Source organism: Oncorhynchus mykiss, chromosome 16, assembly GCF_013265735.2.
Source record: "Oncorhynchus mykiss isolate Arlee chromosome 16, USDA_OmykA_1.1, whole genome shotgun sequence".
NCBI classification, from domain to species: Eukaryota; Metazoa; Chordata; class Actinopteri; order Salmoniformes; family Salmonidae; genus Oncorhynchus; species Oncorhynchus mykiss.
In genome coordinates, this window is record NC_048580.1 from 3,273,017 (window position 1) to 3,295,465 (window position 22,449).

The 22,449-nt window shown below is 51.7% G+C and overlaps 1 protein-coding gene across 2 annotated transcripts in view; it reads right to left on the bottom strand.

Annotated features, from left to right (window-relative positions):
- Positions 1-22,449, bottom strand: part of jag1b (jagged canonical Notch ligand 1b) — a 102,235-nt gene that overhangs the window by 58,351 nt on the left and 21,435 nt on the right. For both annotated transcript variants that reach the window (XM_036945977.1, XM_036945976.1), the window contains exons 3-7: positions 19,357-19,408; positions 12,072-12,329; positions 10,409-10,469; positions 4,043-4,173; positions 2,709-2,828 (exon numbers count right to left, since the gene is read on the bottom strand). In XM_036945977.1, the coding sequence (XP_036801872.1) occupies positions 2,709-2,828; positions 4,043-4,173; positions 10,409-10,469; positions 12,072-12,329; positions 19,357-19,408 (622 nt within the window). The remainder of the gene's footprint in view (positions 1-2,708; positions 2,829-4,042; positions 4,174-10,408; positions 10,470-12,071; positions 12,330-19,356; positions 19,409-22,449) is intronic.

Consider the following 22,449-nt stretch of genomic DNA (forward strand, 5'->3'; position numbering starts at 1 on the left):
TCTCTCTCCCTCCCTCCCTCTCTCTCTCCCCCTCCCTCTCTCTCTCCCCCTCCCTCCCTCTCTCCCCCCTCCCTCCCTCCCTCTCTCTCTCCCCTCCCTCCCTCCCTCCCTCTCTCTCTCTCTCTCTCTCTCTCTCTCTCTCTCTCCTTCCCTCCCTCCCTCTGTCTGTCTCTCCCTCTCTCTCTCTCTCTCCCCTTCCCTCCCTCCCTCTGTCTGTCTCTCCCTCTCTCTCTCTCTCCCCTTCCCTCCCTCCCTCTGTCTGTCTCTCCCTCTCTCCCCTTCCCTCCCTCCCTCTGTCTGTCTCTCCCTCCCCTTCCCTCCCTCTCTCCCCCCCTCTCTCTCTCCCTCTCCCCCCCTCTCTCTCTCCCTCTCCCCCTTCCTCTCTCCCCCTTCCTCTCCCCCTCCCTCCCTCCCCCTTCCTCTCTCCCCCCCCTCCCTCTCTCTCTCCCCCCCCCTCCCTCTCTCTCTCCCCCCCTCCCTCCCTCCCCCTTCCTCTCTCCCCCTCCCTCCCTCCCTCTCTCTCTCCCCCCCTCCCTCCCTCCCTCTCTCTCTCCCCCCTCCCTCCCTCCCTCCCTCCCTACCTCCCTCTCTCTCTCTCCCCCCTCCCTCCCTCCCTCCCTCCCTCCCTCCCTCTCTCTCTCCCCCCCCTCCCTCCCTCCCTCCCTCTCTCTCTCCCCCCCCCTCCCTCCCTCCCTCCCTCTCTCTCTCCCCCCCCCTCCCTCCCTCCCCCCCCCTCCCTCCCTCTCTCCCCCTCCCTCCCTCCCTCTCTCCCCCTCCCTCCCTCTCTCCGCCACCCCTCAGGAGAAGAATGGCACAGAATGAGGGAGGGAAGAGGCCTGGTCACAGTGCATTTGATGGGTCGAAGAGAGAGAACTAGACAGAGGGAAGATGCCTGGTCACGGTGCATTGGTTGGGTCAACTAGCATTAAAGATGATTTCCTGGCCTTGTGGTCTGAAAGGAGTGAGGGATAGAAGGGAGGGGGTTGGGGTAATGAGAGGGGGTTTGTATGGCAGGGTATGGGGGGGGGGGGTACTCTGCCCATGGATGGAGGGTAGAGAGAGGGGCTGAGGGTACCCACCCCTCAACACAGTAGCTACCCACCCCTCAACACAGTAGCTACCCACCCCTCAACACAGTAGCTACCCCACCCCTTTCACAGTAACTCCCCCACCCCTCTCACAGTAACTCCCCCACCCCTCTCACAGTAACTCCCTACCCCTCAACACAGTAACTCCCTACCTCTCAACACAGTAACTCCCTACCTCTCACAGTAACTACCTACCCCTCTCACAGTAACTCCCCTAACCCTCTCACAGTAACTCCCCTAACCCTCTCACAGTAACTCCCCTAACCTTCTCACAGTAACTACCTAGCCCTCTCACAGTAACTATCTACCCCTCTCACAGTTGACTCCAGAGTAGCCCTCAACACAGTTACTCCCTACCCCTCTCACAGTAACTACCTACCCCTCTCACAGTTGACTCCAGAGTAGCCCTCAACACAGTTACTACCTACCCCTCTCACAGTAACTACCTACCCCTCTCACAGTAACTCCCCTAACCCTCTCACAGTAACTACCTACCCCTCTCACAGTAACTACCTACCCCTCTCACAGTTGACTCCAGAGTAGCCCTCAACACAGTTACTACCTACCCCTCTCACAGTAACTACCTACCCCTCTCACAGTAACTCCCCTAACCCTCTCACAGTAACTCCCCTAACCCTCTCACAGTAACTACCTACCCCTCTCACAGTAACTACCTACCCCTCTCACAGTAACTACCTACCCCTCTCACAGTTGACTCCAGAGTAGCCCTCAACACAGTAACTACCCTACCCCTCTCACAGTAACTACCTAGCCCTCTCACAGTAACTACCTAGCCCTCTCACAGTAACTACCCTACCCCTCTCACAGTAACTACCTACCCCTCTCACAGTAACTACCTACCCCTCTCACAGTAACTACCTACCCCTCTCACAGTAACTACCCTACCCCTCTCACAGTAACTACCTACCCCTCTCACAGTAACTACCTACCCCTCTCACAGTAACTACCTACCCCTCTCACAGTAACTACCTACCCCTCTCACATTAACTATCCTACCCCTCTCACAGTAACTACCTAGCCCTCTCACAGTAACTCCCTACCCCTCTCACAGTAACTACCTACCCCTCTCACAGTTGACTCCAGAGTAGCCCTCAACACAGTTACTACCTACCCCTCTCACAGTTGACTCCAGAGTAGCCCTCAACACAGTTACTCCCTACCCCTCTCACAGTAACTCCCTACCCCTCTCACAGTAACTCCCTACCCCTCTCACAGTAACTACCTACCCCTCTCACAGTTGACTCCAGAGTAGCCCTCAACACAGTTACTACCTACCCCTCTCACAGTAACTACCTACCCCTCTCACAGTAACTACCTACCCCTCTCACAGTAACTATCTACCCCTCTCACAGTTGACTCCAGAGTAGCCCTCAACACAGTAACTACCTACCCCTCTCACAGTAACTACCTACCCCTCTCACAGTAACTACCTACCCCTCTCACAGTAACTACCTACCCCTCTCACAGTAACTATCTACCCCTCTCACAGTAACTACCTACCCCTCTCACAGTTGACTCCAGAGTAGCCCTCAACACAGGAACTTACCTACCCCTCTCACAGTTGACTCCAGAGTAGCCCTCAACACAGTTACTACCTACCCCTCTCACAGTTGACTCCAGAGTAGCCCTCAACACAGGAACACTGGTATTTGTCGGGTCCCGTGTTGCTGCAGGTTCCCCCGTTCAGACAGGGCTGTTTGGTCCCACAGAAGTTCAGATCTGAGAGAGAGAGAGAGAGATTCACCAATCACACTGGTACTATACGTGATCGAGACATTTGTGAAGGTAGTTATATAAGGAACATTATGTCTGAGGGAGATTATCCTTCCTTCCTTCCTTCCTTCCTTCCTTCCAGTAATCACTGATTAGACATGTTAGAACACAAGGCCTCCACTACAAGGCATCCACTACAAGGTATCCACCACAAGGCCTCCACTACAAGGTATCCACCACAAGGCCTCCACTACAAGGTATCCACTACAAGGCCTCCACTACAAGGTATCCACTACAAGGTATCCACCACAAGGCCTCCACTACAAGGTATCCACCACAAGGTATCCACCACAAGGTATCCATCATCACAAGGTATCCACCATCACAAGGTATCCACCATCACAAGGTATCCACCATCACAAGGTATCCACCATCACAAGGTATCCATCACAAGGTATCCATCACAAGGTATCCATCACAAGGTATCCATCACAAGGTATCCACCACAAGGCCTTCACCACAAGGCCTTCACCACAAGGTATCCACCACAAGGCCTTCACCACAAGGCCTTCACCACAAGGCCTTCACCACAAGGTATCCATCACAAGGTATCCATCACAAGGTATCCATCACAAGGTATCCATCACAAGGTATCCATCACAAGGTATCCACCACAAGGCCTTCACCACAAGGCCTTCACCACAAGGCCTTCATCACAAGGTATCCATCACACGGTATACATCACAATGTATCCATCACAAGGTATCCATCACAAGGTATCCATCACAAGGTATCCAACACAAGGTCTCCACCACAAGGCCTTCACCACAAGGCCTTCACCACAAGGTATCCATCACAATGTATCCACTACAAGGTATCCATCACAAGGTATCCACCACAAGGCCTTCACCACAAGGCCTTCACCACAAGGTATCCAACACAAGGTCTCCACCACAAGGCCTTCACCACAAGGCCTTCACCACAAGGTATCCATCACAAGGTATCCACTACAAGGCCTTCACCACAAGGTATCCATCACAAGGTATCCACTACAAGGCCTTCACCACAAGGTATCCACCACAAGGTATCCACCACAAGGCCTTCACCTGTCCAGTTGTTTCTAAGCAGTGGTTCATTCAAGGCAGGGAGGAAGGAAAGGACTATAAACATGTGGACAAGGCGGGGCTAGACGGGGCGGGGCTAGACGGGGCTAGACCTACCTTTGTCACAGAGATGTCCTCCCCAGTTGGTATCGCACAGACACTGCCATGGTTCAACACAGGTTCCATGGACACAGCCAGGGTGAGGATTACACTGGTCACAGTACTGCCCCTGCCAGCCATACAGACACCTGGAGGGCCAACACACAGTAAGACACACGGAGGGCCAACATACAGTAAGACACCTGACACACACACATTAAGACACCTGGAGGGCCAACACACAGTAAGACACCTGGAGGGCCAACATACAGTAAGACACCTGGAGGGCCAACACACAGTAAGACACCTGGAGGGCCAAAACACAGTAAGACACCTGGAGGGCCAAAACACAGTAAGACACCTGGAGGGCCAACACACAGTAAGACACCTGGAGGGCCAACACACAGTAAGACACCTGGAGGGCCAACACACAGTAAGAGACCTGGAGGGCCAACACACAGTAAGACACCTGGAGGGCCAACACACAGTAAGACACCTGGAGGGCCAACACACAGTAAGAGACCTGGAGGGCCAACACACAGTAAGACACCTGACACACACACACAGTAAGACACCTGACACACACACAGTAAGACACCTGGAGGGCCAACACACAGTAAGACACCTGGAGGGCCAACACACAGTAAGACACCTGGAGGGCCAACACACAGTAAGACACCTGGAGGGCCAACACACAGTAAGACACCTGGAGGGCCAACACACAGTAAGACACATGGAGGGCCAACACACAGTAAGACACCTGGAGGGCCAACATACAGTAAGACACCTGACACACACACAGTAAGACACCTGGAGGGCCAACACACAGTAAGACACCTGACACACACACAGTAAGACACCTGACACACACACAGTAAGACACCTGGAGGGCCAACACACAGTAAGACACCTGGAGGGCCAACACACAGTAAGACACCTGGAGGGCCAACACACAGTAAGACACCTGGAGGGCCAACACACAGTAAGACACCTGACACACACAGTAAGACACCTGACACACACACAGTAAGACACCTGGAGGGCCAACACACAGTAAGACACCTGACACGCACACAGTAAGACACCTGACACGCACACGGTAAGACACCTGGAGGGCCAACACACAGTAAGACACCTGACACACACACAGTAAGACACCTGGAGGGCCAACACACAGTACGACACCTGACACACACACACAGTAAGACACCTGACACACACACACACACACACACAGTAAGACACCTGACACACACAAACACACACAGTATTGTACCTGACACACACACACACACACAGTATTGTACCTGACACACACACAGTTAGTCATCTGTATTTAACTAGGCAAGTCAGTTAAGAACTAATTCTTATTTCCAATGACGGCCTACCCCCCTGGCCAAGCCCTACCCCCGGCCCAGCCCTACCCCCGGCCAAGCCCTACCCCCTGGCCAAGCCCTACCACCGGGCCAAGCCCTACCACCGGGCCAAGCCCTACCACCGGGCCAAGCCCTACCCCCCGGCCCAGCCCTACCTCCGGCCCAGCCCTAACCCGGGCCAAGCCCTACCCCCGGCCCAGCCCTAACCCGGGCCAAGCCCTACCTCCGGCCCAGCCCTAACCCGGGCCAAGCCCTACCTCCGGCCCAGCCCTAACCCGGGCCAAGCCCTACCTCCGGCCCAGCCCTAACCCGGGCCAAGCCCTACCCCCGGCCCAGCCCTAACCCGGGCCAAGCCCTACCTCCGGCCCAGCCCTAACCCGGGCCAAGCCCTACCCCCGGCCCAGCCCTAACCCGGGCCAAGCCCTACCCCCGGCCCAGCCCTAACCCGGGCCAATTATGCTCCTCACTATGCAACTCCCAATAAACGCCGGATGTGATACAGCCTGGAGTCGAACCAGGATCTGGGGTGACGCCTCTAGCGTTGCCTCAGACCGCTGCGCCACCCGGGCGCATCTATCCCAAACACACGAGAGATAACCGTTCTGCAAAACACACCGAGATAACAGTTTGTCCCTGTCTAATGTACACAGAGATCAACACCCCTCACCAGTCATGGACCTGCGTACACACAAAACACACATATTTCATGGGAAATGCTAGACAAATAACCCCCGAAGCAAAGAGTCGAACATAATTATAGATCTGGCTCGTTCTGTGGACAGAGAGCTGCGACTATTCTATTGCCCCGCGGCAGCGAAGGGATGGACTGGCTCATGAGAAACAGGAACTAAAGTCTTGGGAGAGTTCATTTAAACAAAAAAAAAAATTATTTTTTAAACTGGGCTCCGCAATTAAACCCTGGCTTGGCAGCCTTTCAGTCACTGATAACAAGGCTTCCGGCCCAGTGGTATGGTGCTGTCCCCTGGGCTCGTATTTTAAAAAGAGAACTGATCACTACTCCTGGATGTATTGAAAACAGTCACTGATCATACACTGTGTAATGAACACTAACAGATGAAACATATTTTGGCCAAGGGATCTGTGGAATAAGTTTAGAGGGTGTAATACAATACAATATTAATTATCTAAAATTTCCGTTCTTAACTCTGGGCAACATGGGCCTGGGAGGCTCACAGGGATATTGGTATCCACAGTAGTACACCAATTATTCATTTTAGTAATACTTATTGTACCCCCCCACCCCCCAAATTATTATTATTTTAAATGCTCTGTAATTTAGGTTTTAAACCTGCTAAATTCCCTTGCAGGATATAAAGCTGCAATAATAAATAAAAAAAATCTGTAAAAATCTGTAAACTTGCAGGAAATTAGCTTGAAAACGGATGAATGAATCTCTCCGATGCCAAGAGAAGGGGCTTCGTCCAGCCATGTACTGCCAAAGCCACAGCAAAACTTCTCCTATGCTATTTTGTGTTCTGATTATGAGGGGGTACCAGATTAACATGTGCCATCACAAAAGGGGGTTCCCAAGGTTTGAGACTCCCCTCTGCCCTAGAGCTCTGCACCCATCTCTACCTTGATATGTGGGGCGGCAGGGTAGCCTAGTGGTTAGAGCGTTGGACTAGTAACCGGAAGGTTGCAAGTTCAAACCCCCGAGCTGACAAGGTACAAATCTGTCGTTCTGCCCCTGAACAGGCAGTTAACCCAGTTAACCCCCGTCAGTGTAAATAAGAATTTGTTCTTAACTGACTTGCTTAGTTAAATAAAGGTTAAATAAATATACACTTCCTCACACCATGTTTCCTTTAAAACCCTGATTATGAGGGGGTACCAGATTAACATGTGCCATCACAAAAGGGGGTTCCCAACCCCCGAAGGTTTGAGACTCCCCTCTGCCCTATCTCTACCTTGATATACACTTATACACTTCCTCACAAGGATTTAATAACAGTGGAAACTCAACCCCCGTCAGTTAACCCCCGTCATTGTAAATAAGAATTTGTTCTTAACTGACTTGCCTAGTTAAATAAAGGTAAAATAAATATACACTTCCTCACAAGGATTTAATAACAGTGGAAACTCCCTCCAGTCAATGGTTTCATCACCTGTTTCCTTTTAAACCCTGATGGGGAGGTGCATAAATATAGCCACACCTAGCTAGACAACAACAACACAGACCAGGACCGTTGGGCCTGGAGCCGTTTACTGTTATAAGGGGAGGGCCACACCAAGTCCGTGTCCTTACATAGTGCACTGCCTTTGACTAGAGCTCTGGACTAGAAGTAGTGCACTATGTAGGGAATAGGGTGCTCTTCGGGACAAACAACAAAACATTCAGTGGAAAGTGACGTCAGAACGTGGGATAAACAACATGGCTGAATTAAAAATTTAAAACATGATCAGTTAAGGAATGCTTGACTTTGGCATGCGGCCAAACCAGAACAAAGCCAGGCTTGTCATCCAGAGAAATAATAAACACAATATACCTAAACCCTGAACTGTAGAGACACAGCCTCTTTAGGATAGTACTGCTGTTGGTTTCCCACACTAAAGTCAATTCTCTGTTCCACAGATGAGAAGCATGGTGGTGGTGGTGTGAAAGTTATTCTGTCATCTCTCGAGGTTAGGCTTGGAAACAATGCCCCTCATTCCTTTCTATACCATAAACAGCCTTAATAAACCGTGATCTACATTAACACACACACACACACACACACACACACACACACACACACACACACACTAAATCATATATATCTGACTGATAAAGAACGCTCTAATACAGAACATGAAAACAATTCAAGTATCAACATGGCTGCCTGGTCAGAGAGACGTCGTCATACGAAAACAGCTCCAAGCCATTCCTCCTTCCACAATCAGGCTAATTCCAGAACGACAGAGTTCCAGTGGAAGTCTGGGGGGGGGGGGGCTCATCATACTCTGGGTGGTGGTGGTGGAGGGGTGGGGGGGGCTCATCGTACTCTGGGTGGTGGGGGTGGTGGGGGGCTCATCGTACTCTGGGTGGTGGGGGTGGTGGGGGGCTCATCATACTCTGGGTGGTGGTGGTGGAGGGGTGGGGGGGGCTCATCATACTCTGGGTGGTGGTGGTGGAGGGGTGGGGGGGGCTCATTGTACTCTGGGTGGTGGTGGTGGAGGGGTGGGGGTGGCTCATCGTACTCTGGGTGGTGGGGGTGGTGGGGGGCTCATCGTACTCTGGGTGGTGGTGGTGGTGGGGGGCTCATCGTACTCTGGGTGGTGGTGGTGGTGGTGGAGGGGTGGGGGGGGTTCATCGTACTCTGGGTGGTGGGGGTGGTGGGGGGCTCATCGTACTCTGGGTGGTGGGGGTGGTGGGGGGCTCATCATACTCTGGGTGGTGGTGGTGGAGGGGTGGGGGGGGCTCATCATACTCTGGGTGGTGGTGGTGGAGGGGTGGGGGGGGCTCATTGTACTCTGGGTGGTGGTGGTGGTGGGGGGCTCATCGTACTCTGGGTGGTGGTGGTGGTGGTGGAGGGGTGGGGGGGGTTCATCGTACTCTGGGTGGTGGGGGTGGTGGTGGGGGGCTCATCGTACTCTGGGTGGTGGGAGTGGTGGTGGTGGTGGTGGGGGGCTCATCATACTCTGGGTGGTGGTGGTGGAGGGGTGGTTCATCGTACTCTGGGTGGTGGGGGTGGTGGTGGTGGAGGGGTGGTTCATCGTACTCTGGGTGGTGGGGGTGGTGGTGGTGGAGGGGTGGTTCATCGTACTCTGGGTGGTGGGGGTGGTGGTGGTGGTGGTGGGGGGCTCATCGTACTCTGGGTGGTGGTGGTGGTGGAGGGGGGCTCATCGTACTCTGGGTGGTGGGGGTGGTGGTGGTGGGGGGCTCATCATACTCTGGGTGGTGGGGTGGAGGGGTGGTTCATCGTACTCTGGGTGGTGGGGGTGGTGGTGGTGGTGGTAGGGGGCTCATCGTACTCTGGGTGGTGGTGGTGGTGGAGGGGGGGGGGGGGGGGGCTCATTGCGACTCCTGTGGCGAGGTCGGGCGCCAGCAGGCTGACTTCGGTCGGTCAGTTGAACAGCGTCTACTCCGGTCCGGAGGTCGGAGTTCAAGGAGCGCGGTTTGGCAGGTCATGTTTTGGAGGACACATGACTCGACCAGCACTTCTCCCAGCCCATTGGGGGAGTTGCAGCAATGAGACAAGATCGTAATTGGATATCACGAAAATGGGGGGGGGGGGATAAACTTACTTCATTAAAATGTGGTATTTGGCCTTACTGCTATTACTCCATACAAACTCACTGAACTGATGTGGCTCATTCAATGGAATGGATTTATTGTAATGTCAGTTAAGTTGAATCTATAAATCACAGCACATATTGTACACTTCCTGTTTCACTTCCTGCTTTGATCGTAATGGCCGCCAGTCCACCCATTATGCCATCACTGACTTGAATGGGGACCTCGTTCTGTTCCTTACGTTTCTACCGCGGCACATGCAGTAAGGAGAGGAGGAAAGTAGAAAACGGTAGTGTGACTTTTTTAAATTGCTATGCGAACGGTCAGTACAGAGATCGTGGTCAATTGGCTGGCCAATTACAGTCATCCAACCATGACCGTCACAACCCAGACACAATGAAGCAAAAACGGAATCCACTTTAGTGACGAGAGCGAGAAGAGAGGAAACAGAGACTGAGGAGGGGAGGAGGAGGAGGAGGGAGGGGTGGAGGAGGAGGAGGAGAGGAGGAGGGGTGGAGGAGGGAGGGAGAAGAGAGGAAACAGAGACTGAGGAGGGGAGGAGGGAGGGGTGGAGGAGGAGGAGAGGAGGAGGGGTGGAGGAGGAAGGGAGAAGAGTGGAAACAGACTGAGGAGGGGAGGAGGGGGGAGGAGGAGGGGAGGAGGAGGAGAGGAGGAGGGAGGGAGGAGAAGAGGAGGAGGGAGGGGTGGAGGAGGAGGAGGAGGGGAGGAGGAGGGGTGGAGGAGGGAGGGAGAAGAGAGGAAACAGAGACTTACTTGCAGTCACCTGGCTCTTTGCAGTGTCCATGTTCTGTACTGCAGCCCTGCCGACAAATGGCTGGAGGGGAGGAGGAGGAGGGGTGGAGGAGGAGGGGAGGAGGAGGAGGGGTGGAGGAGGAGGGGAGGAGGAGGAGGGGAGGAGGGGAGTGAGGGATGAAGAAGAGGAAAGGAGGGATGGAGGGGAGGAAGAGAGCAAAAATTAGCATATGTCAGTGAATATCTGAAATGTTGGCAGTTTGGCATCTTCCGTCTGTTGACATGTGACACATGCAGGTACAATACGCTGGGAGTTTATCAACCTGTTGAACGTCCTTCCTACTGTGTTCCAAACTTAACATTTCCCTTTACCCAGAAACAGTCTATATTATCATAATTCCATAGCCTCCCGGCATACAGACAAACTGTCCCCGTCTCTCTTTCCCACTCTCTCTGTGTGTAGAGACTGTCTCTCTTTTCCCCTCTCTCTGTGTGTAGAGACAGTCTCCCTTTTCCTCTCTCTCTCTGTGTAGAGAGTCTCCCTTTTCCCCTCTCTCTGTGTGTAGAGACTCTCTTTTCCCCTCTCTCTGTGTGTAGAGACTGTCTCTCTTTTCCCCTCTCTCTGTGTGTAGAGAATGTCTCTCTTTTCCTCTCTCTGTGTGTAGAGAATGTCTCTCTTTTCCCCTCTCTCTGTGTGTAGAGACTGTCTCTCTTTTCCTCTCTCTGTGTGTAGAAACTGTCTCTCTTTTCCCCTCTCTGTGTGTAGAGACAGTCTCCCTTTTCCTCTCTCTCTCTGTGTAGAGAGTCTCCCTTTTCCCCTCTCTCTGTGTGTAGAGACTCTTTTCCCCTCTCTCTGTGTGTAGAGACTGTCTCTCTTTTCCCCTCTCTCTGTGTGTAGAGACAGTCTCCCTTTTCCCCTCTCTCTGTGTGTAGAGACTCTCTTTTCCCCTCTCTCTGTGTGTAGAGACTCTCTTTTCCCCTCTCTCTGTGTGTAGAGACTCTCTTTTCCCCTCTCTCTGTGTGTAGAGACTCTTTTCCCCTCTCTCTGTGTGTAGAGAATGTCTCTCTTTTCCTCTCTCTGTGTGTAGAGAATGTCTCTCTTTTCCTCTCTCTGTGTGTAGAGACTGTCTCTTTTTCTCTCTCTGTGTGTAGAGACTCTCTTTTCCCCTCTCTCTGTGTGTAGAGACTCTCTTTTCCCCTCTCTCTGTGTGTAGAGACTCTCTTTTCCCCTCTCTCTGTGTGTAGAGACTCTTTTCCCCTCTCTCTGTGTGTAGAGAATGTCTCTCTTTTCCTCTCTCTGTGTGTAGAAACTGTCTCTCTTTTCCCCTCTCTGTGTGTAGAAACTCTCTCTTTTCCCCTCTCTCTGTGTAGAGACCGTCTCTCTTTTCCTCTCTCTGTGTAGAGACTGTCTCTCTTTTCCCCTCTCTCTGTGTGTGTAGAGACTGTCTCTCTTTTCCCCTCTCTCTGCGTGTGTAGAGACGGTCTCTCTTTTCCCCTCTCTCCGTGTAGAGACGGTCTCTCTTTTCCCCTTTCCGTGTAGAGACGGTCTGTGTGTCTACAGATGGCCCCTCCCTCCCAGCCTACTGGTGTTAACATCCATTCAACCGGGAGAACCACCTTTAGGTTGAACCCTTCTGCCAAGGGATCTCAAGAGGTCAGCAGGAAGTAATCCGTGTTTACGTACGTGTGTTACATTCTAGTCCAGACCAGCCCTCCAGACAGGTCTTATTCCCGTTGTAGTCGCAGGTGTAGTGTCCGAAGAACTCGTCTCGGGGTCGGCAGAACTTATTGCATCCGAAGCCGTAGTAGTGCTCGTCACAGCTGACCCGGATCTGATAGTCAAACTGACCAATAGGACCGTTGTGGCTGAGCTTCTGCCACTGAGGACTGGGGTTGATCATCCCAGAGTGGGACGCCTTCTCAATCACCTGACCATCACCACCTAACGGGTCATAGATATACAACCAGTTAGAATATATTAGATATTAGATATATAACACGTTAGAATGTATAGCATGGCCGGGGTAGATCATCCCAGTGTGGGACGCCTTCTCAAAATCACCAGCTAATGGAAGGTTCAGAAAATACACGATGAATATCAGCTGCATTGGTGGTAGAAATTAAAAATGGAGGATATTACAGGCAATCCTTGACTTACTTGATTTTAGCTCCTACTGGAGCAAATGGCCCTCGTTCTTTAATCAAAACTCCTATCCGATTGGTGAGAAACACCTCGTCTATGTGGACATATCAGAATACATGCTAAGGTGAATGTCCTGGCAAATGGTAGTATGATGTGTTGGATTCAATGGAATCATTAATTCAGGACAGGCCCTCCCTCTTTCCTTCCCCCTCTCGCTGGTTGGCTTGTGGCAACCCTCTACAGTCGTCTCCTTCCCCCTCTCCTGGAATGCAGTGATTGGTTTTCACCAGGCATACATGGGACCCATATTATCCTTTTGGCTCATCTGTCCATAAAAACATTCTTCCAAGAGTCTTAAATGATCATTCAGGTGTTTCCAAGTTCTTTTTTTGGCAAACTTGAGTGAACTTTTTGGATGAGGTTGATCCCATTTTGTCTGGAGAAAACCAAACACTGCAATGGTGGACGACTTGCATAGTAGGAACCACGAATTCTGCTCTATTATCAGAGTATTCTACAGGAGAACGTCAGGCCATCCGTCTCTGAGCTGTAGCTAAAGTGCAGCTGGGTCACGCAGAAAGACAATGATCCAAAAACACACAATCAAGACATGAAAATGATTAAAAAGCAACTACAAAAAATAAAAATGAACGTTTTGGACTGGTTTAGTCAAATCCAGCCCTAATCCCAATTGAGATGTTGTGGCAGGATTTGAAACGAGCCGTTCATGCTTGAAAACCCTCAAATGGTTGCTGATTTACAGCAGTTCTGCGTGGAAGAGTGGATCAAAATTCCTCCACAGCGATGTGAGAAACTGATCAACAACTACAGGAAGTGGTTGGTTGGAGTCGTTACAGCTAAATGTGGCACAACCAGTTACTGAGCGTAAGGGAGCAATTACTTTTTCACACAGGGGAAAATGGGTGTTGGACTTAATTAAATGTATAAAATAAGTCTCCATTTTATCTTGTTATTTGTAAACTCAGGTGCCTTTTATCTAACATTATGTGTTGGTTGAAGATCTGATCACATTCGGTATCAACAAACAATATGCAAAAATAGATGAAACACTTTCACGGCACGGTACCTACATTTAAATATCATGTTTAAATAGTCTGGGAAGACCAAACATTGGCAGGGCAATTCAAGCAAAACCAATATGCAGTGATAATGTATTGGGCCTATAGCCTACTGCATAAACCTCATTGCTACAGAACTGTTAATAATGTTAAATTGTTAAACGCAAGCTCTATCCCTCCAGCCATCTACAGTAAAACACAGGCTCTATTCCTCCAGCCATCTACAGTAAAACACAGGCTCTATTCCCCCCAGCCATCTACAGTAAAACAGGCTCTATTCCCCCCAGCCATCTACAGTAAAACACAAGGCTCTATTCCCCCAGCCATCTACAGTAAAACACAGGCTCTATCCCTCCAGCCATCCACAGTAAAACGCATGCTCTATTCCCCCAGCCATCTACAGTAAAACACAGGCTCTATCCCTCCAGCCATCCACAGTAAAACGCATGCTCTATTCCCCCAGCCATCTACAGTAAAACACAAGGCTCTATTCCCCCAGCCATCTACAGTAAAACACAGGCTCTATCCCTCCAGCCATCCACAGTAAAACGCATGCTCTATTCCCCCAGCCATCTACAGTAAAACACAAGGCTCTATTCCCCCAGCCATCTACAGTAAAACACAGGCTCTATTCCTCCAGCCATCTACAGTAAAACACAGGCTCTATTCCTCCAGCCATCTACAGTAAAACACAGGCTCTATTCCTCCAGCCATCTACAGTAAAACACAGGCTCTATTCCCCCAGCCATCTACAGTAAAACGCAGGCTCTATTCCCCAGCCATCTACAGTAAAACAGGTTCTATTCCTCCAGCCATCTATAGTAAAACGCAGGCTCTATTCCCCCAGCCATCTACAGTAAAACACAAGGCTCTATTCCCCCAGCCATCTACAGTAAAACACAGGCTCTATTCCCCCAGCCATCTACAGTAAAACGCAGGCTCTATTCCCCCAGCCATCTACAGTAAAACAGGCTCTATTCCCCCAGCCATCTACAGTAAAACGCAGGCTCTATTCCCCAGCAATCTACAGTAAAACGCAGGCTCTATTCCCCCAGCCATCTACAGTAAAACAGGCTCTATTCCTCCAGCCATCTACAGTAAAACACAGGCTCTATTCCTCCAGCCATCTACAGTAAAACACAGGCTCTATTCCCCCAGCCATCTACAGTAAAACACAGGCTCTATTCCCCCAGCCATCTACAGTAAAACACAGGCTCTATTCCCCCAGCCATCTACAGTAAAACAGTCTCTATTCCCCCAGCCATCTACAGTAAAACGCAGGCTCTATTCCCCCAGCCATCTACAGTAAAACACAGGCTCTATTCCCCCAGCCATCTACAGTAAATTCAGTCTCTCATCCAACAAACGTGCTGCATCAGAATGAGTCAACAGAAATCTACTTTGACTGTACGGCATCATAAACTTTCCAACACAACACTGTAGCACTTTCCACGACCGTTTAGTCCAGACAGACGGACAACATAGTACTACAGTCCTTCTAGGTCATCTCCTATGTAAACCAACCCACCTCCCCTTGTACTGCATCTCCATTACACCCCTCTCCCGTACTGTAGTTCCATCACCCCCCCGTACTGTAGTTCCATCACCCCCCCTGTACTGTAGTTCCATTACACCCCCCCCCCCCGTACTGTAGTTCCATCACCCCCCCGTACTGTAGTTCCATCACCCCCCCGTACTGTAGTTCCATCACCCCCCCTGTACTGTAGTTCCATTACACTTCCCCCCCTGTACTGTAGTTCAATTACACTCCCCCCCCCCGTACTGTAGTTCCATTACACTCCCCCCCTGTACTGCAGTTCCATTACACTCCCCCCCCCCCCCCCTGTACTGTAGTTCCATTACACTTCCCCCCCGTACTGTAGTTCCATTACACTTCCCCCCCTGTACTGTAGTTTCCCCCCTGTACTGTAGTTCCATTACACTTCACCCCCTGTACTGTAGTTCCATTACACCCCCCCCCCCCCCCCCCCCCCTGTACTGTAGTTCCATTACACTTCCCCCCCGTACTGTAGTTCCATTACACTACCCACCCCCCTGTACTGTAGTTCCATTACACTTCCCCCTTCCCCTGTACTGTAGTTCCATTACACCTCCCCCCTGTACTGTAGTTCCATTACACTCTCCCCCCCGTACTGTAGTTCCCCCCCTGTACTGTAGTTCCATTATATTCCCCCCCCCCCTGTACTGTAGTTCCAATAAACTTACCCCCCTGTACTGTAGTTCCATTACACTTCCCCCCCTGTACTGTAGTTCACCCCTGTACTGTAGTTCCATTACACCCCCCCCCCCGTACTGTAGTTCCATTACACTTCACCCCCCCTGTACTGTAGTTCCATTACACTTCCCCCCTGTACTGTAGTTCCATTACACTTCCCCCCTGTACTGTAGTTGCATTACACTTCCCCCCTGTACTGTAGTTGCATTACACTTCCCCCCTGTACTGTAGTTGCATTACACTTCCCCCCTGTACTGTAGTTGCATTACACTTCCCCCCTGTACTGTAGTTGCATTACACTTCCCCCCTGTACTGTAGTTGCATTACACTTCCCCCCTGTACTGTAGTTGCATTACACTTCCCCCCTGTACTGTAGTTGCATTACACTTCCCCCCTGTACTGTAGTTCCATTACACTTCCCCCCCCTGTACTGTAGTTCCATTACACTTCCCCCCCCTGTACTGTAGTTCCATTACACTCCCCCCCCTGTACTGTAGTTCCAATAAACTTACCCCCTGTACTGTAGTTCCATTACACTTCCCCCCTGTACTGTAGTTCCATTACACCCCCCCTGTACTGTAGTTCCATTACACTTCCCCCCCTGTACTGTAGTTCCCCCCTGTACTGTAGTTCCATTACACCCCCCCCCCCCCCCTGTAATGTAGTTCCATTACACTTCCCACCCTGTACTGTAGTTCCATTACACTTCCCCCCCTGTACTGTAGGTCCATTACACTTCCCCCCTGTACTGTAGTTCCATTACACTTCCCCCCCGTACTGTAGTATCATTACACCCCCCCCCCCCCCCCCCCTCTGTACTGTAGTTCCATTACACTTTCCCGCCCTGTACTGTAGTTCCATTACACTACCCCCCCTGTACTGTAGTTCCATTACACCCCCCCCCGTACTGTAGTTCCATTACACTTCCCCCCTGTACTGTAGTTGCATTACACTTCCCCCCTGTACTGTAGTTCCATTACACTTCCCCCCCTGTACTGTAGTTCCATTACACTTCCCCCCTGTACTGTAGTTCCATTACACTTCCCCCCTGTACTGTAGTTCCATTACACTTCCCCCCTGTACTGTAGTTGCATTACACTTCCCCCCCTGTACTGTAGTTCCATTACACTTCCCCCCTGTACTGTAGTTGCATTACACTTCCCCCCTGTACTGTAGTTGCATTACACTTCCCCCCTGTACTGTAGTTGCATTACACTTCCCCCCTGTACTGTAGTTGCATTACACTTCCCCCCTCACCTTTATGTCAGACACAGAGACAGAGCCAGACAGATAGCCAGACAGAGAGCCAGCCAGACAGACAGCCTGCCAGACAGACAGACAGCCAGCCAGCCAGAGACAGCCAGCCAGCCAGCCAGCCAGAGACAGACAGACAGCCAGCCAGAGACAGACAGACAGACAGCCAGCCAGAGACTGCCAGCCAGCCAGAGACAGACTGCCAGCCAGCCAGAGACAGACTGCCAGCCAGCCAGCCAGCCAGAGACAGACTGCCAGCCAGCCAGAGACAGCCAGCCAGCCAGCCAGCCAGAGACAGCCAGCCAGCCAGCCAGAGACAGCCAGCCAGCCAGCCAGAGACAGCCAGCCAGCCAGCCAGAGACAGACAGACAGCGACAGACAGACAGACAGACAGAGACTGCCAGCCAGCCAGAGACAGACTGTCAGCCAACCAGAGACAGACTGCCAGCCAGCCAGCCAGCCAGAGACAGACTGCCAGCCAGCCAGAGACAGACAGACTGCCAGCCAGCCAGCCAGCCAGCCAGAGACAGCCAGCCAGCCAGCCAGCGACAGCCAACCAGCCAGCCAGAGACAGCCAGCCAGAGACAGACAGCCAGCCAGAGACAGACAGCCAGCCAGCCAGAGACAGCCAGCCAGAGACAGACAGCCAGCCAGAGACAGACAGCCAGCCAGAGACAGCCAGACATCCAGCCAGAGAGAGACAGACAGCCAGCCAGCCAGAGACAGCCAGCCAGAGACAGACAGCCAGCCAGCCAGAGACAGACAGACAGACAGACAGCCAGCCAGCCAGAGACAGCCAGCCAGCCAGCGACAGCCAGACAGACAGCGACAGCCAGACAGACAGCGACAGCCAGCCAGCCAGAGACAGACAGATAGCCAGAGACAGACAGACAGCCAGAGACAGACAGACAGCCAGAGACAGACAGACAGCCAGAGACAGACAGATAGCCAGAGACAGACAGACAGCCAGCCAGCCAGCCAGCCTGCCAGCCAGAGACAGCCAGCCAGCCAGCCAGAGACAGACAGACAGCCAGCCCGAGACAGCCAGCCAGCCAGCCTGAGACAGACAGCCATGGTGCTTCATCATCGTGCCATAGTGGAACATAGAAGGTATCTGAACAGTGATGTAACCTCCTGTAGATGAAAGGTCAGGTAACAGACCTGCATTGTGACTGGATCCAGGCTACCGTCTGATCTCACTTTCATATGAAGGACAGCCACAGATCACTCCTCCACCTCTGAATCCTCTCTCCCGCCCTCCCTCTCCCCCCCAGCTCTCCCTTGCTCTCCCTTGCTCTCCCCCCTTTTCAATGAGTTATTCAGGTGGTCAGGTGGTTACAGACACCTGTCAACATGCGCTCACACACCGGGCCATGTGGGAGGAGAGGTGCCTTCAACAGCTAGGAGAGTTCCTAAGGTTAACACGCAGGACAGAGAGAAAGAATGAGTGAGGGGAAAACAGAGTGAGCTAAAAGTAGGACAATGCGCCAGCAGGACAGAGAGAGAGAGAGAGAGAGCCAGCAGGACACAGAGAGAGAGAGAGAGAGAGAGAGAGCCAGCAGGACACAGAGAGAGAGCGAGAGCGAGAGCGAGAGAGAGCGAGCCAGCAGGACACAGAGAGAGCCAGCAAGACACACAGAGAGAGAGCCAGCAGGACACAGAGAGAGAGAGCCAGCAGGACACACAGAGAGAGAGCCAGCAGGACACAGAGAGAGAGAGCCAGCAGGACACAGAGAGAGAGCCAGCAGGACACAGAGAGAGCCAGCAGGACACACAGAGAGAGAGCCAGCAGGACACACAGAGAGAGAAAGACAGCAAGACACGGAGAGAGAGAGCAGGACACACAGAGAGAGAGCAGGACACACAGAGAGAGAGCAGGACACACACAGAGAGAAAGACAGCAAGACACGGAGAGAGAGAGCAGGACACACAGAGAGAGAGCAGGACACACAGAGAGAAAGACAGCAAGACACGGAGAGAGAGAGCAGGACACACAGAGAGAGAGCAGGACACACAGAGAGAGAAAGACAGCAAGACACGGAGAGAGAGAGCAGGACACACAGAGAGAGAGCAGGACACACAGAGAGAGAGCAGGACACACACAGAGAGAGAGAGACAGCAGGACACACACACAGAGAGAGAGACAGAGAGAGAGACAGCAGGACACACAGAGAGACAGAGAGAGAGACAGCAGGACACACAGAGAGACAGAGAGAGAGACACAGAGAGAGAGCCAGCAGGACAGAGATCCACTCACCGTTGGTGTCGTTGTTAGCGTCCAAGGCTTCCACTATCAACGTGTAGGACCTCTGGGGGAAGATGGAGATCAGAGTCAACACAATATCAACCAAAACACAGCTGCTAACTTCCCCCCCCTTCCTCCCATACTAAAACTCTTCCCACCGTGATTTCTGGCTAACCTTGGGCATGCTGGTAAAGTTACCAGAATATTGCAGCCCTAACCAAACAACACCAAAGAGCAACTCTGAACCAAAACATTGATAGCAAGTAGCAACACTAACAGCAACACAAACATTCTCCAGTGTAAATTAACACACTATCTAGTGTCCCTGGTGTCTATTGTCAAGGACAGCGGTTAAGTGCTAAAGTAGTGGCCCCACTATCCCCTATGGGCCCTGGTCTAAAGTAGTGGCCCCCTCCCTATCCCCTATGGGCCCTGGTCTAAAGTAGTGGCCCCCTATCCCCTATGGGCCCTGGTCTAAAGTAGTGGCCCCCTATCCCCTATGGGCCCTGGTCTAAAGTAGTGGCCCCCTATCCCCTATAGGCCCTGGTCTAAAGTAGTGGCCCCCTATCCCCTATAGGCCCTGGTCTAAAGTAGTGTGCCCCCTATCCCCTATGGGCCCTGGTCTAAAGTAGTGGACTACATAGGGACTAGGGTGCCAATTGTGACAGTCGAGAATGAACCTGACTCCCTACACAGCACAGCTCTCAACATGTTTACACAACACGGAGTCCGACACAGACTGCAACACTACCAAATACGGAAACCAGTGTGTGTGTGTGTGTGTGTGTGTTTGAGATGGACGACATTGCTGTTAGACCTGTGCAAAATCACCTGATCTACAAAAATCACCTTCATCCCTAATAACTAATCATTATGTGATGAAGAGGAGGGATTATATACCTCGCCTTGCTCAAACTGATCCCTTTGGAAACAACTCTCCTGTAGCTTGGCTACTTCTTCCTCATCCCTTCCTCATCCCAATATGAACCTCAGATCACAGGTAATCCAGGTAGTTACCATGCCAACAGTTGATCTGATGAAGTAGCTAGATAAGTGGTTGATACAGTCTCAGGGGGAAATGGATAGAGTCTCTGACCGTCAGCTGTGTAGATGACAGGGTGTTGGACTAGTGGTGGGGGAAATGGATAGAGTCTCTGACCGTCAGCTGTGTAGATGACAGGATGTTGGGCTAGTGGTGGGGGAAATGGATAGAGTCTCTGACCGTCAGCTGTGTAGATGACAGGATGTTGGACTAGTGGTGGGGGAAATGGATAGAGTCTCAGACCGTCTGCTGTGTAGATGACAGGATGTTGGACTAGTGGTGGGGGAAATGGATAGAGTCTCAGACCGTCAGCTGTGTAGATGACAGGATGTTGAACTTGTGGTGGGGGAAATGGATAGAGTCTCAGACCGTCAGCTGTGTAAATGACAGGATGTTGAACTAGTGGTGGGGGAAATGGATAGAGTCTCAGACCGTCAGCTGTGTAGATGACAGGATGTTGGACTAGTGGTGGGGGAAATGGATAGAGTCTCAGACCGTCAGCTGTGTAGATGACAGGATGTTGGACTAGTGGTGGGGGAAATGGATAGAGTCTCAGACCGTCAGCTGTGTAGATGACAGGATGTTGAACTAGTGGTGGGGGAAATGGATAGAGTCTCTGACCGTCAGCTGTGTAGATGACAGGATGTTGGACTAGTGGTGGGGGAAATGGATAGAGTCTCAGACCGTCAGCTGTGTAGATGACAGGATGTTGGGCTAGTGGTGGGGGAAATGGATAGAGTCTCAGACCGTCAGCTGTGTAGATGACAGGATGTTGGACTAGTGGTGGGGGAAATGGATAGAGTCTCAGACCGTCAGCTGTGTAGATGACAGGATGTTGGACTAGTGGTGGGGGAAATGGATAGAGTCTCTGACCGTCAGCTGTGTAGATGACAGGATGTTGGACTAGTGGTGGGGGAAATGGATAGAGTCTCAGACCGTCAGCTGTGTAGATGACAGGATGTTGGACTAGTGGTGGGGGAAATGGATAGAGTCTCAGACCGTCAGCTGTGTAGATGACAGGATGTTGGACTAGTGGTGGGGGAAATGGATAGAGTCTCAGACCGTCAGCTGTGTAGATGACAGGATGTTGGACTAGTGGTGGGGGAAATGGATAGAGTCTCAGACCGTCAGCTGTGTAGATGACAGGATGTTGAACTAGTGGTGGGGGAAATGGATAGAGTCTCAGACCGTCAGCTGTGTAGATGACAGGATGTTGGACTAGTGGTGGGGGAAATGGATAGAGTCTCAGACCGTCAGCTGTGTAGATGACAGGATGTTGGACTAGTGGTGGGGGAAATGGATAGAGTCTCAGACCGTCAGCTGTGTAGATGACAGGATGTTGGACTAGAGATGGGGGACATAATTTGTAAAAAAAAAAGTCAAATATTATGGGTTATTGTGTGATACAAAAATCTAAATTTAAACCATTTAGGCAAAAAAAATTCAAGCAGTATGAATAGTTTCTGAAGGCACTACTTTCTAAAAAACTAAATGTTTAAAGACATGGTGTGGTCTTTGGCTAAAGGTAAACAAACAGCATGCATTAGTACACATTGTGTGAATCAGGTTTAAAACCGGTTTGAACTCGCAGCAAGGGGAAAAAAATACATATAAACAGCAATTTCATAACGATTCATCACCATCCTGGGATTCAAGTTAATACACTTAGAGGGCGATGGTCGAGGGCGATGGTTCGAGGGCGATGGTATGAGGGCGATGGCACGAGGGCGATGGTCCGACGGCGATGGCTCGAGGGCGATGGCTCGAGGGCGATGCGCTGAGGGCGATGCGCTGAGGGCGATGCGCTGAGGGCGATGCGCTGAGGGCGATGCGCTGAGGGCGATGGTCATGAGGGCGATGGTCATGAGGGCGATGGTCCGACGGCGATGGCTCGAGGGCGATGGCTCGAGGGCGATGGCTCGAGGGCGATGGTTCGAGAGCGATGGATGGTTCGAGGGCGATGGATGGTTCGAGGGCGATGGATGGTTCGAGGGCGATGATCCGAGGGCGATGCGCTGAGGGCGATGCGCTGAGGGCGATGGTTCGAGAGCGATGGTACGAGG